At 44.2% G+C, this 14,942-nt stretch overlaps 1 protein-coding gene across 9 annotated transcripts in view; it reads left to right on the top strand.

Moving 5' to 3' along the window:
* The window catches only part of DGKI (diacylglycerol kinase iota), a 502,817-nt gene that overhangs the window by 204,574 nt on the left and 283,301 nt on the right, over positions 1–14,942 (top strand). For all 9 annotated transcript variants that reach the window (XM_070465256.1, XM_070465264.1, XM_070465269.1 and 6 more), the window contains 2 exons: positions 9,794–9,868; positions 10,255–10,311. In XM_070465256.1, the coding sequence (XP_070321357.1) occupies positions 9,794–9,868; positions 10,255–10,311 (132 nt within the window). The remainder of the gene's footprint in view (positions 1–9,793; positions 9,869–10,254; positions 10,312–14,942) is intronic.

The following is a 14,942-nucleotide window of genomic DNA, read 5'->3' on the forward strand; positions in this document are numbered from 1 at the left end:
ACTATGACTTCTGTAATATGTCCAGCTCATGCCTAACTGATGGAACATTGTGAGTACACACGTGTTTGTGTTTTCTAGTTGCGTGAGTATCTACTTATTAGTGCCTGTGTACTTGTAATTGTGTTTATATACGTTTTTGTGTACACACAGAAGCACTTCAGTCTACAACAAGATACATGGCAGCTTTGATCTCAGATAACTTTGAAGAGAGTGCAAACATTGAGCAGGGAACAGTCATAAAAGCAGCTGAGAAGAGCCAAAGCAGAAAGATAACACATGATAAACGTAAAGCTATTGACCAGCCACTGTTAGAACCTGCTAACATCAAAGCTGAGAGGCACAGAGGAAACAAATGGTAAAAAAGAAAGGAGGCAAAGACAAGCAGGCAGAAGAAAATACACAGCAAAACAAGAGATGAGAGTAAGAGTGCAGAGATGGTCAATAATAGTAGTTGTGGAAATATGGTGTCTCCCTGGGTAAAATGCGAATCAGGAGTAGGAAATAGAATTATGGATTTCTGATGATTTCTTGGGGTTCATTAGTCAGAAGTCCCTTTTTCATGCATGATGACCATGCAAAGCTGGTAGGAGGAACACCAGTCTTGGACCAGTCAATGAGGGGCACCCAGAGCATCATCAGCCTGGCTCTGGGGACAACCGTGTGTTGGTATGTTTGCATTAAACTTGTACCAGCCAATACAGACTTAGCAGGCCTTTCATCATCCTTTTCATAAGTAACAGCTGCAATCTATGTTTGGTTTATGTCTCAATAACTGGACCTGAATTTTATGTAGATTAACAAAAGATAGTAGATGTATATACCAGTTACCCAATCTAATTCCAGGACCTAGACTTCTCCCAAGAGTCATGTGGCAGTTTTTGTATTAAAGCCCATTAGAGAAGCCTTGTATCTGTCACTTTCTTCTCATTAAACAAACAAACAAACAAACTAAATTCTCTAGCATAAGCCACTTTTAAATCACTCTTAAAGAGACTGATTTGGTAGAAATTTCAGTGTTGAGGTGAGTCCCTAAGTCATGTCCAACTCTTTTTGCAACCCCATGAACTGGGCCCACCAGGCTCCTTTGTCCATGAAATTACCCAGGTAAGAATACTGGAGTGGGTTGCCATTACCTTCTCTAGGGGATCTTGCTGGACCAAGGTTCCAACCTGTGTCTCCTGCATTGCAGGCAGACTCTTTACTGCCTGAGCCACCAGGAGTTTCATTCTAAGGGTGAACTATTGAGATAGGGACATGTACCTTTGTTCCCCTCTTAAAACGAGCCTAGGGACTTCCTTGGTGGTCCAGTGACTAAGATTCCACACTCCCAGTGCGGGGGACCTGGGTTCGATCCCTGGTCAGGGAACTAGATCCTACATGCCGCAACAAAAGATCCTGCCTGCCACAACTAAGATCGGAGATCCCACTTGCTGCAGCTAAGACCTGGCAAAGCCAAATAACTATTTAAAGAAACAAAACCAAAATGAGCCTGTGCTGTTCTGACCACGACTTGTTCCAATCCTAATCCAATGGTCAAAACACAGTGAGGTTTCAGTTGATAACCAGCCATCACCTTTAGCTTTGAATTAACTCGCTAGCTAATAATTTGGTTCTTCCCAAATTGTTCCTCCAGCGAGCCTTGATTGGTTACTTTTCTGGATGAGGTAAGGTTTCCAGGTGGTGGTCTCATTTTTCCAAGTGGTTCTTCATATTCAGCTCCCAGAGTCCTTTCCCTTCCCTTCCCTTCCTGCTCTAAGAGTTTGGTTTTCTTTCTCTTCAAGTGAAAAATATAAAATGCACTAGCTGTTGGGAAAATAGAAAAATGTATCCATGTCCAAACAATGGCACTTTTCTCCTCTTCGCTGTGTCTCTAGGGGCGCTGTGGAGCAGACCCTTCTGTGTCTTAGCTCCCGCGGTTCCTGCCTGCCTGAGATTTACAGGCTCATCTGCGGTTCCTCAGGGGAGGTGTCTCTGGAAACATAAACAATCTTTCATATGCAGAGTGCTTCAGATAATATGTGCCTTAGTACAGAACAGACTCTGCTGTTTGAAGAGCGCTCAGTGAGTTCTATTGCAGTACTTCAGAGGCAGTCCCCACCATAACACGGCAGGAGAGAGAAGGACATGGAGCGAGCTGCCGACCCTGGACTCGAGCACAGCCGTCCGGGGCTGGCGTGCTCCCGAAAGACGTGAGGCCAGGTTGGGGCCTGCTTTTGGGAGACCTGCATGGGATGGAAAGAGGGCCCCCCTCTTTCGGTGGTTCATCACACTGGCTTTTCTGCTTTTACTTCTGCTCCAGTCTTTTTCATTCCAATTCAGGCCCTCATTGCCTAATATGGGAATTTTCACTCTGAACTCTCATTACTTAAAAATCACCTTTTAAAATTAAAGTATGGTTGCTTTGCCTGCAGTGGAGACCTGAGTTCAATCCCTGGGTCTGGCAGATCCCCTGAAGAAGGGAATCCCCTGGAGAAGGCTACCCACTCTGGTATTCTTGCCTGGAGAATTCCATGGACAGAGGAGCCTGGCGGGCTGCAGTCATGAGTTACATACAGCCCGTGGGGTTGCAAAGAGTCGGACCTGACTAAGCGACTAATACTTTCACTTTCAGCCTTCGGCAAGATACCCTTCTTGTCTGATGTCTCTGAAACTCCCCCAAAGACACCATTTGTGGTCACAAAATTTGTTCCGCTGTCTTCCCCATGAAGCCTCTACCCCATTTTCCCTCTAAGATTTATAAAAGTCTTCTGTCCCTCAAACACCTCTAGGTACCACTTTCTCTCTCTTTTCAGGGTTGCCTACCCTGAGAATGCCTGGGCCGTGGAGAGGGAGGAGGTTTCCCTCATCATTCCAAAGTCACCAGTTCTCCAACCTGAGGTTAGGCTGGGGGCTTACGTTGAGGAGAAAGCCCTTTTCTGCAAGCCTATTCTTCTGCCCTCCATTCCTCTCTCCCTCCCTTCCAGAATATCTCTCAAGCTCCTATTAAGTATCAGGCAGCATTTCCTGGTGTTGGATTAGAGCAGTATGGAAACACAGGGGACTCTCCCCATCTCCTTGTAACCCTATCCTTTGTAACCCTGGGCCTCTGGGGAATGGTTTTGCTCTGCCATTTCTCTTTGAGTTCCTCGTGACCCACAGGCAGCGTTCCCGCTCCTCACCTCTGTGGACCTCCACCGGATCGCCTGCCCCGACGCACAGAGAAGCCTCCACACTCCAGCATGAAATGCAGCGCCCGGTGACTCATGTGAATGGGCACCTGTGAGCCCCTGGCGCGGGGCCCCACTGGACACGCGGAAGCTGGCTCAGTTCCTCTTAGGGGGCATCAGTGCCTACTGTGGAAAGAGACTCTGGATCTTCTTCCTGCGACAGTGTCTTCGATTTTTCAAATATTTATATATCTTTTAAGGCCTAGTTAAAGAATTGGTGTGTGGTTTGTTTTTTTTTTCTATTAGGTGCTTTTTACTGATTCAGCCTCTGCTCTAAATGACAGCTTTTATTGTCTGAGCTGTTCATTTACCATTTAGATGCAGGACCTTCTCCTGTTAATGACCTTCGTTTCGAGTCCTCCTTGTCTCCTCAAGTGGCTCGCCAGCTTCTTCCAGGAAGGACAGAAGCTGCCTTCACTTGACTTCCTGCTTAGCACTCTCTGTTTTAATGACATGCAGAATTAACTACGTTGGACCCCTCAGACCGCCCCGATTCCAGAGAACTGCAGATTTAGGTGTACTGGTGTGTGTTTGAGCATTGCATGAGTACTTTTGTTACTTGTTTATCTGATCCCTGACTCAGCCTCCTGTTGGTCTTGCTCCTTTTGCTTCCAAATATGCTGAGGCGCTTCTGGCATGTTTAGTATCTCAGGCGGTGGTGATGGGGTGTGTCTCAGACGGCTCCAGCCCCACACTGAGCCCTTTCCAGAGGACACGTGGTGCAAACATGTGGGGCCCTGATACATGAAGGCCTGGACTCCCCAACATGGGCAGTGGTGCCCAGGGTGAGGGCTGGCACCCTGTCACACCAAGTGAGGTCTCCCTCCAGGAGACTCTTGAGAGAGAGAGAGGGCTCGGAGACTCCCCCTGGGCACAGACCCCTCCTGACATGTGGCCTCTCTGCTCCCTGGTCCAGGCTCGTGAAACCCTGCCATCACAATGGCAATCCTGCCAAGTAAGAGAGGCTTACTTACATATTTAGGGCACTTCAGCTGCCCACCCTCTTGATTTGTCCAAAATGTCCTGTCTTTCTACCTGATAAAGAGGGGCTACCTCGCGAGTGGCCGTGAAGCCTTTGCTTTGGCCCTGAAGCCACAGTAATGGAGCCTCCAGATAATGTCACTCTTCTTTTTTCCCTAATACCAATTTGCAGATTGCATCCTAGACGCCCCAGAGGAGTAGCACTTGCCAAGGATGCTTGTCATTTCTTCTAATTAGGTTTTTAAATAAATCAAAGCACTCTTGTTTTCCATTTACCTAGGATTAGACAGCAGCAGTGTTCTTGTTTGCCTTGCCCGTAGGGGCAGTCCCCACTGAAGGTTTGCCGGATTCCTGACCCTCGGAAGGCTTAGGAGGTTTCCTTACCTCCACTCTTGGAGAGGAAGAACGGATGGCCTTGCCTGGGCCCAATCGCCCCATCTCCCTTTTCCATCAGCGTGCCCCCCTGTAAACAGAGCTTCGGGTCCAGAAGTGAGGATAAAATTCTTCTCACCCCACTTGCTGTTTCTCATCTACCTGACTCCCAGCACTCAGCCTCTTTTTCACCATGATTCTTGTGAGTTGGGAAGGGTGAGGAGGTTGAGAATTATTCTGGGGAGAAGACAGCTGGGGGAGCCTGAGTTTGGAAGCTCAGCTCACCACCTCATCCAACCTTCTTATTTATTTATTTATTTATTTATTTTAATTGGAGGCTAATTACAGTCATCCAGCCTTCTCCCAGCTTTACACCACTCAGCTGCTCATCCCGTCCTCCCCGCAGGACCTTCTCTGCCTCCTACCGCTCTCCCAGTGTGGCTGCATCCCTGCCCAGAGCCCCTTTCTGGCCATTTGTCCTGTGTCCCTGTGGCCTTGTGACAGGCGCGGGGCTGAGAGAAACACTGGTTTCTCGCCTTTGATCTGGGAGCCCTGTGATCTGGGGACTCTGTCTGCAGTGAAATGCTGCCAGGCCCACACTGCTCTTTGGCCAGCAGCAGGCTCTGGCCCCGGAGGCCTCTTGAGACAGGATGCCGGAAAAGGATGGCCACGTGGGCTCTGGAGACTCAACTTTTCCTCCTGCTTCTCTGCATCTGACCTCTGATTAAACCTGTGTGTGTGTGTGAGTGTGTGTGTGTTGGGGGAGGGTATCTTTAAGAATACAACAGGAGAGAGATGGTTAGAGGCAGGATGACTCGCTCATCTTCAGGGAAACATCAGATTTGGTGGATGTTTATTGGGGAGAGGCTCAGTCAGCCTTGTCATACACGCTTCTTGGGTCAGATTTCACATTATTAGGGGTGACATTTGAATTAAGTTACCTTGCAGCGTGGTGGCCTTGACCTGTCACAAATCATAAACCTGTGAAGCTAGGTTCCTTTTCCTTTCTCCTCTTCTTTCCTTCCCTCCCTCTCTTCTCTCTCTCTCTATCCAGTGCTGTTGCCTACCACCAGATCTTCATTATTACTTAGTAGAAATCACATCTGTTATTCAAAGGAAGCAAACATAGCTTGCTTGGTGGTACAGATGAATCAGGGACTTGCGACCAAAGGGAGTGGGTAGGTGGGATAGGATGAGATACTAAACCCTTGCTCGGGGACAGTTACATACTTTCTACCACTGTTGCCGCTGGTCCTTTCAGCCCCTCTCCAGCTTCCATCCCCAGTGCCGGGGTCTAAGGGTGTTTTACTTCTGCGCTTGAGATGAGCTGAACTTTGGAAAGGAATTGTTACTGCTTGGAGTGCCAACAGTGCCTGCAGTGTAGGGCCAGGTCAGAACTTGGAAGGTGTTCTTTTACATCACTGTAAGGTCTGCTGGTTAGCCTGTGCCCACCATCCTAAAGCACAGCGCATCATTCATGGGTATAGAAGTGATTATGGTCACTGTATGTTCTCAGTCCCTTAGTCGTGTCCGACTCTTGCAACCCCGTGGACTGTAGCCCACCAGGCTCCTCTGTCCATGGGATTTTCCAGGCAAGAATACTGGAGCGGGTTGCCATTTCCTCCTCCAGGGAATCTTCCTGACCCAGGGATCCAACCCACATCTCTTGTGTCTCCTGCATTGGCAAGCCAATTCTTTACCACTAATGCCACCTGGGAAGCATTGTATAATGGGGTATAATTTATAGTATTGCCTATATTGTCTTAGTTTTCCCAGATATGCCTGCCCACTAGTTTTTACAGATGTCGCACACATGGACACATACACAATTACAAATTCATGAACCTCCTTTTACAAAATGAGGAAACCCTTGGTAAGGTACTGAGGTCACTTGATACTTGAAGCAATAAGCCTAATTGACCTTTAAATCATGAGAGTGAATTATTAAACTTTTATAATTTTTAAGCATGTTTACTTCCCAGGTCATATTTATTTTTGAATTTGCATTTTGGTGCTAGGTTCTATCACAAATGTCCCACTAAGAAGAATGACAACTAATCTGCTGACTTAATTTGAATGACTTTTCTTGCTTTATCATTTTTGTAGTGAAGGAAGTATTGACTTAAATTAAGTGTTTTTAAAGAAGTGTTTTTAAAGAAAAGGTGAATACTTACAGTATTTAGAATGTCTAGATTCCTGCATTTTATCTTTATATTTAGTTTGAATCTTGCAAATAAAAATTGGAACATAACCAAGCATGAATTGAGCATTTCTGCCCAGGAGCTTTTTATCCAGCTGCTTCAAGGAACTTGAAATTGAAGCACAGTGATAAACCAAGAAGTCAGCAGTTCAGACTTCTGATTCACTGAAACAGTTTTCATCAGTTGAGAAGCAACAACCGATATATTTTTCTACTATGGAAAAAGACCTGAGGCCTTCAACCAGAATTTATTCACTTAATTTTGCATATGATTATATATAGACCTTAATTATCTAATTTATCAGATTATAAGCTGTTTAGAAACTGTCACTTAGGAAATTGAGGGCAACTAAAGTCAGACACAACAATTCTAGCTTGATAGAAAGACAGGAAGCAGAAAAATGACTGTTCTCTGTAGTAAAATGCATCATGTTGTGATTATAAAGACAAATTCAGATTATGGTTTATATATTCTGCCTCAGAAGGCATAGAAGCACATACTATATTCTATGAGGGCCTTTAAAAATTCAATATTGTCTAAATAAAATCAGTTTTACAGTGTAAGGCACTTTTCTTCATATATTATCATCTGTAGTACATTGCACTTGAATTATTACACACGAATGATATCCATGTGCGTGCATGTGTGCTAAAGTCGCTTCAGTCATGTTCAACTCTTTGCAACCCTATGGACTGTAGCCCACCAGGCTCCTCTGTCCATGGGGTTCTTCAGGCAAGAATACTGGAGTGGGTTGCCCTGCCCTCCTCCAGGGGATCTTCCCACCCAGGGACTGAACCTGACATATCAGTGTGACTGCATGTTATCCTAGGAAACTGAGGGAGAACAGTCTTAACCTCCTGGCTCTCAAACTTTTCCAGGCAAGGTCCCGTATTCAAAAAAGATTCTGACTTGAAATCCAGACGGAAAGCAAGGCAAGGAAGAGGTATTCTGGCTTCGATGAGTGTATGTTTGTCCCTTCCCACCATCCCCAGTGGCTGTCGGAGCCTCATGGAGCCCTTACGCAACCTCATGCAGACCCCAGCACAGAGCACACGGCCAGGCACAAAGCTCAACCAGGGCAGGGCTTAGCTGGAGAGAGTGGTGGCCTTGAATCAGCCTGTAAGTGGTGTCACTTTGCTTGCCTGCTGTGAAATCTCCTAGGGTGTTGGTGGATAACGAGTAGAATGAGATCGACTTTCAAGCATCACTGTAACTCTCGAGCAACAGGACTCTAGAGCCCCATGCATTTGCTGCAGGTTACGCTAAAGCGGTGGTCCCCACCAGGAGTTCCAGCCAACAGGAGCGCATCAAGAGTTTGCTAATGGGCACTCAGCTAATGAAAAACTACAAACCTAGAATTTTACTATTGTTGACTTGAATGAGGTTGCCACTGCTGGTGCTGCCGCTTCTACTTGTCATTCTTCTTGTTCTCTCTCCCCTTCTCCCACCCCTTCCTTTTTCTTCCCACCCATCATCCCCTCTTTCTTTTCAGTAGTAAAGCCAAGACACTTTTCAGTAGTGTACTGGATGCTTGGATTTCCCTTTATCCTGTCTTTTTGAAAAATCAATTGATTGCCAAACTTGCTTAAAGTTCCAGACCACGTCCTTTCCTCAGGCAGAGAAAAACCAAGAATGATGAAAGCATTTGCAAGCACGGTACCTAAACCTTAGGCAGTGGGTATCAGGGTGACACGTGTCGTTGCCTCAGTACTGACTGCAATGTTCTTGGTGCTTGACTGGTGTCTGATGGCACTGTGCAGACCCGTGTTTGAATGGGTAGAGCCGTCTAGGAGACAGGAGGCTATAGTTTCTTTGCCGATTCTGTCCCTCCCAAGGTGCTGGTTTGCATTTCTTCCAGGCTCCTTTTGTAGCAGCATCACCTCAATTTTTAGCTCAAAAATCAAATCCCAGTAGGAGAAGCCAGTCCTTAGAATGTACCCTTTGGTAGCGCCTTTCTTGAGGACAGGGACTCGGGGCCTTCACACATGGATGCTTTGATGGGCTATTTCACAGATTGGCTTTGTTATAGTAAGTTTCTTTCAGCACTCAAACCGCCAAATTATTCATGCAATTCTGCCTTTTAACTTGTCCTTGGTAGAGAGACCTGAGCATTGGTAGCTTACACTTTCCATGGCACTAGGAGCAATGAATCAAGATTTCCACACCTTCCTCTCTCTCTCTAGTGCTTGTTTTTTAGTGAGAGAAAAGATCGGCCTCAGAGAGTATTTTTATTGTGACTTTTTAACTCATCCTGAGTGTCAGAGAGGCCAAACTGTGTAATGCTTTTAAGCAGGAGTCTGGTTTCAGACTGCCTGGTCCAGCTGTGCTCTAAGTGTATAACTTCCTGTGCCTCAGCTTTCTTATCTCTATAATGGAAGTAAGAATAGTATCTGTTTCTCAGGGTGGTGAGGATTAAATGTTACTGTCTGTGAAGTGCTTACTAGAATACCTGGCACATGGCAGGTCATATATTCATGTGAGCTGCTGTTACTGTTACTGTTGCTGCTGCTATGATGATGATAATGATTAGTAAAAGGTAGACTTTTTACTTTCCAGATGATTTGGGCAGAAACTCAAGTAGGTTTGTTTAGGTTTGTGCTGGGAATAAAAGCCCAAGGTGATGGCCCCTTGAAATGTAGACTCTTTGTAGGGAAAGAGTGCTTGTTTTGAATCTGGGATGTTGGCCCTACCCCTTAGAGTAAACATGGAAAAAAAAAATTGGAAGATAGCGCCTACCATGTTAGGTTATGAAATTTAAGAAAAAAAAAAACCACACAGAATAAAGAGCCTGGCTCATAGTATATACTCAACATATAACATCTAGTATATGATTATATTGTAAAAAGAACATCTCAGCCACCTGAAGTCGTGACTATGGAGCTGCTTAGTAGATCAAAGGGCTATTGAATGTTTATGATGAAGTTTTAAATTGGTTTATGTTTGCTTCATTTACATGTGTTCTCTTTACTACCAGGGAACCCTTCAGAACAGACTGTTAACGTTTCTTCTTGTCTTCTGAATTGTCTGTTGTAGAAATCCGCTCTCAGGAGGAAGTGTGCGGTCTGTAAGATTGTCGTCCATACCGCCTGCATTGAACAGCTAGAAAAGGTGAGACCGCGCCACCTGCTGCAGTCTTTGCAGTCCTGCAAGTGTTTGGACTTCAAAGACAAAGCGTCAGTTCTCATTTTCAACTTCTTGACAACCATGCTCTTTTAAAAACCTAGAAGTCCAACGTTATTACCAGATTAATAATGGAAGGGCTATGCTTACTGTTCCCATCCACTCTGTTGTTTACTGAGCTTTAATTTGATATCATTTTATGTTGACTCTTGGGTAAAGGAATAAAAATGTTAGAGAGAAAAGCCTGGTATGGGCCTATTTCTTCACAATAATAGCAAGTGGTGAATACCCATGGGATTTGTTGGTTTTTTAAGGTAACTCATTCTAGTTGGGTGCTTTCCCTAATATAATACACTTTTCTTTTTAAATGACAGATTAATTTCAGATGTAAACCAACATTTCGAGAAGGAGGTTCAAGATCACCAAGAGAAGTAAGTATTGCAGAGCTCTAGTGCAAACACCACCTTTTATTTCCCATTGATTCATTGGATTCATAGTCACCAGGGATTAAAAGAAAACCTGTCTCCCTCCATTTCACATTAGTGTCTTATCAGTATCTCAACAAATACAATCAGTAAATCCCCCAAGTCTCTTCAGTGTGTGTCTGCTACCCTTTCTTCTTCTCATAGAATGCCCTGGAGAGCTAAGGTTTTATTGAATGAACCAGAAAGTGGGGAGAGGGAATGGTGGTAGAATTGAAAAGGTAAGAAAGAAATAGTATTTTATTTGCTTTTGGTCTATTTTAATTCCACCTGGAAGAGGTGGCAACTAAACTGAGACCCAAAGGATTGATCTGAGTGACGGTTTGGGGGATAGTTAGGTCGGGGGTGAGTGAGCACCTTCTAGACAGAACACATGCACACAGCCTCAAAAGTGAGAGACATACGAGAGAGGCATAAGACCCACGAGATGAGCAGAAGCGAGACCACGGAGGCTCTTATAAGCAAGGATGCAAGTTGCATGTCTCATCATCATAGTAATTAGAGGGGGCATTGAACAATTTTAAGCAGAATATATTAATCTGGCTACAGTGTGAAGGGGATGGATGCCATGTATTTCAAGAGCAGCAATGTTACAGGCATGGAGGAAATTGGCTATTCTCTTAGTCTAGGCAAGTGATAATGGTGATCTGAACTAACAGTGTTACTGAGATGGAGGAAATTGGTAAATGTGAATTTGAAGGAAATAAGATGGTCAGGATATATTAGTTGATTGGATTTTGGACACAAGGAGAGGGATTGTTGTTTTCAGTCACTAAGTTGGGTCTGACTCTTTGTGATCCCCATGGATTGCAGCACATCAGGCTCCCCTATCCTTCTTCAACTCCCTGAGTTTGCTCAAACTCAGGTCCATTGAGTCGGTGATGCTATCCAACCATCTCATCCTCTGTCACCCCCTTGTCCTCATGCACTCAGTCTTTCCCACCATCAGGGTCTTTCTGTGAGTCAGCTGCTCGCATCAGGGGGCCAAAGTATTGGAGCTTTAGCTTCAGCACCAGTCCTTCCAGTGAATATTCAAGATTGATTTCCGTTAGGATGGACTGGTTTGATCTCCTTGCTGTCCAGAGGACTCTGAAGAGTTTTCTCCAGCACCACAATTTGAAAGTATCAGTTCAGCACTCAGCCTTCTTTATGGTCCAGCTCTTACATCTCTGCATGACTACTGGAAAAACTACAGCTTTATGCCGAGCTCCCCTGTCCTTTGACTATAAGGACAAATATGTTAGCAAATGAATTGCCTTGAGGATATGATAGAGAAGTAATGAGTTCAGTTGTAGAACTCTCAAGTTTGAGTTGTCCTGAGGCTCCCAGTTGGTGATACCCAACAGAAAGCTGAGTGGTTATTAAAGTTTAGAGCTTATGAGGAAGATTGGGCTAGAGGTTAGACATTAGTGAATTGTCAGCATTTCGAGGTAGTAATTAAAGCTATGAGATTGATGACTGGGTAGATAGGAATAGAAAGACATCTGAGTATAGATTAGTGTTAATGGCAGTTAATGAGTGAAGACACAGTGAAGAAGAATAATATTGTTACTGATTAATACAAGCAGATTGGGAGAAAACATGGAGAGAGAATAGGCTGGCAGTGGAGGTTGTAGAGAGAGATAAAAATAGCTGTCCCCGTTAGCTGTCCGCTCCCACTGTGCTTGTCTATTATGTCAGCAAGAGGTTGGTTACGGGTCATACATAGGGTGAGAAAGTCTTAAGGAAAATGATAGGGTTGTGTTTACCCTAGACGTCATTGGAATACACTATAGCATTGGTCAAGGGATAACTCAGTGATAGCTCAAATGAAGGAGAAATTTTATTTAGGACAATAGAAGAAATCGTTCTGAGTTTTTAAATGGACTTTACAAATTTCTAACCAGGGTATCCATATGTCTACATTTGGCTCCCTGTCCTTTAATTTCTCTTTTTCCATTTGGATAGGTAGTTGTAATTGTTTCCAATTTCTAACACAGGGATTTGGGGGGATGTGTTTTCAGTAGCTGTGTTATTTCTCTTCTGTGAAGCCAGACCCTTCATAAGTGTTTTCAGTATCTTCCTTTGTCTTCATATCAAGGACTTGCTATTTCTTCCATGCCCACATTTCCAACCCCTCACCTTCCTTCTAGATTTTTTCCATCACCATAAACATGCTCTGAGAGCTCCCATCTTTAAAAAAAAAACCAAACAGGAATACTCCTTAACTACCAGCTGTGTCTTAATTGCAGCTCTGAATCTCAGTGTTGTGTTCAGTGCTGAAGTTCCAGAAAGTGTTAGCCATGGAAACTGTTTCTAGCATGTTTCCCTCCTAGGCATTTTAACCTGTTCCCATCTGGTTTTCCTCTACCCATTTACTGAAATTGCTTTTTAAAATCTTGCCAATATCTCCTTGATGACAGATTCATTAGATATTTTCTGTTCTTATTCAGTCTTTCAAATGTGTTCAAACTACTCAGTATTTCCTCCTTCTTGAAATGCTGTCCTGTCGTGACAGCTTTCTTAATGTTCCTCTTAAACATTTCACTGGGTAGTCCTTTCGTTGTTCACGCCCTGATTTCTGCGTATTTGTTGGGCTTGTTAGTACTGGACTACACTTTGCCTACTGTCGTTGAGAGAATGCCTCCAGTCCTTTGGCTTTCAATATCATGTCTGGGTTGACAACACTTGGAGTTCTATTTGGTATGCCCATTGAATGTGTCAGAGTCATCTCAAATATAATACGTTACTAACTAAATTGTATTGCCATCACTGTAAAAACTATATTTTTCCATTGTTTTGTATCTCAGAAAATGGGACGACTATTGGTCCAGCTCCCCAAATGAGAAAACAGGGGGTCATAATGATGCTTCTCTCAAGTACTCCCCACACTTAATCCATTTGCCAGCCCTATCAGTTTTATTTATGAAATATATTTCAAATCATGCATTTATCTCCATTTCTGTTGTCAGTGCCCTAGACTGAGACACCATGATCCCTTGCTTTTGACCACTGCAGTAACTTCTCCAGGATTCTTTAATTTCCCCCATCAATCCACCATGATATAAGAGAGTGATCTTTTAAAGTGAACATTGGATTATATCATTTTCCAGCTTAAAACTCAGCTGTGGTTTCTATGTCATTTAGAGGAAAACCACACCCCTTGGCTTGGCATGAAAAGCCAAAAGTCCTTCATAGGCTGGGCCAGCCACCCTCTTCCAACCCATCCATCTGCCACATGGATTTCAGTTCTTGAGGCATACATCAAGATATTCTTCACCTTCTGATATTTGTGTGTTTTGTCACTGCACTGGAGATCTCTATTCGTGACCAGCTGTTTCTTACGGTTAGAGCCCTTCAGAGGTCTTCATTGGTGACCACCTCTAAATAGGTTGCACATTGGTTCTTTATCAAAGCACCTTGTTCTACCCTTCAGAGCACTTTCTGTGTCATAGTTATTTACAGGTATTAGTCATTAGCTTGTATGTTGTCATCCTCCTGTAGTGTAAGCTTTGGGGGATCACTCATGAAATTTGTTCCAAACTTGTTGTACCGGGAAGGATGCAGAAGATGTGATCAGTGAATATCTTTTGACCAAATGAATTTATAGAGGAGTGAAAGTGTTAGTTGCTTAGTTGTGTCTGACTCTTTGCGACCCCATGTTCTCTTCATGGAATTTTCCAGGAAGGAATACTGGAGTGGGTTGCCATTCTCTTCTTTAGGGCATCTTCCTGACCTAGGGATTAAACCTGGGTCTCCTGCATCACAGGCAAATTTTTTACCAATGAGCCACCGGGGAAGCCCATGAAGGGGTTAATTTCCCCCCAAATCTCTAAGAACTCTTATTCTAAGGGTACAGTTTGGAAATGGTTCTTATGTCACATGCTTTGTGCTGTGCTTAGTCACTTAGTCCTGTCCGACTCTTTTCAACCCCATGGACTGTGGCCCCTCAGGCTCCGCTGTCCGTGGGATTCTCCACGCAGGAATGCCTGAGTGGGTTGCCATGCCTGCCTCCAAGGCATCTTATCAACCCAGGGATGGAACCCAGGTCTCCCACATGGCAGGCAGATTCTTTACTGACTTAGCCACCAGGGATGCATGACCCATGGGGACTCTTAGTTAAGAGACCTTAGAGAGTTTACTTCATGTAAATGGAAGAAGCAGTCACTTTAGAATTAGTTTGACTTGTGTTCATGGGACATCTCTGCTTCTTTTTCCCTCAGTGGTGTCTCTAGGGCTGGGGCCTGGAGCGGGGTTGTTAATCACTGTCTCCCAGGCTTTGTGGGGTGCTTGATACCTGAAGATGTTTTTTAATGAATGTTGGTTTGACTCCTCTAAGTTGAAACATTCTAGATGGACTCAGTTTCCTTAGACATAAGCTGCTTGGATTGGTCTATAATTTCTAAGATACTTTAAAAAACTCTATGAGTAACGCTTTGCCAACAAAGGTCTGTCTAGTCAAAGCTATGGTTTTTCCCATAGTCATGTATGAATGTGAGAGTTGGATTATAAAGAAAGCTGAGATCCAAAGAATGGATGCTTTTGAACTGTGGTGTTGGAGAAGATTCTTGAGAGTGCATTGGACTGCAAGGGGACCCAAC

Source organism: Odocoileus virginianus, chromosome 1 (genome assembly GCF_023699985.2).
Source record: "Odocoileus virginianus isolate 20LAN1187 ecotype Illinois chromosome 1, Ovbor_1.2, whole genome shotgun sequence".
NCBI lineage: Eukaryota > Metazoa > Chordata > Mammalia > Artiodactyla > Cervidae > Odocoileus > Odocoileus virginianus.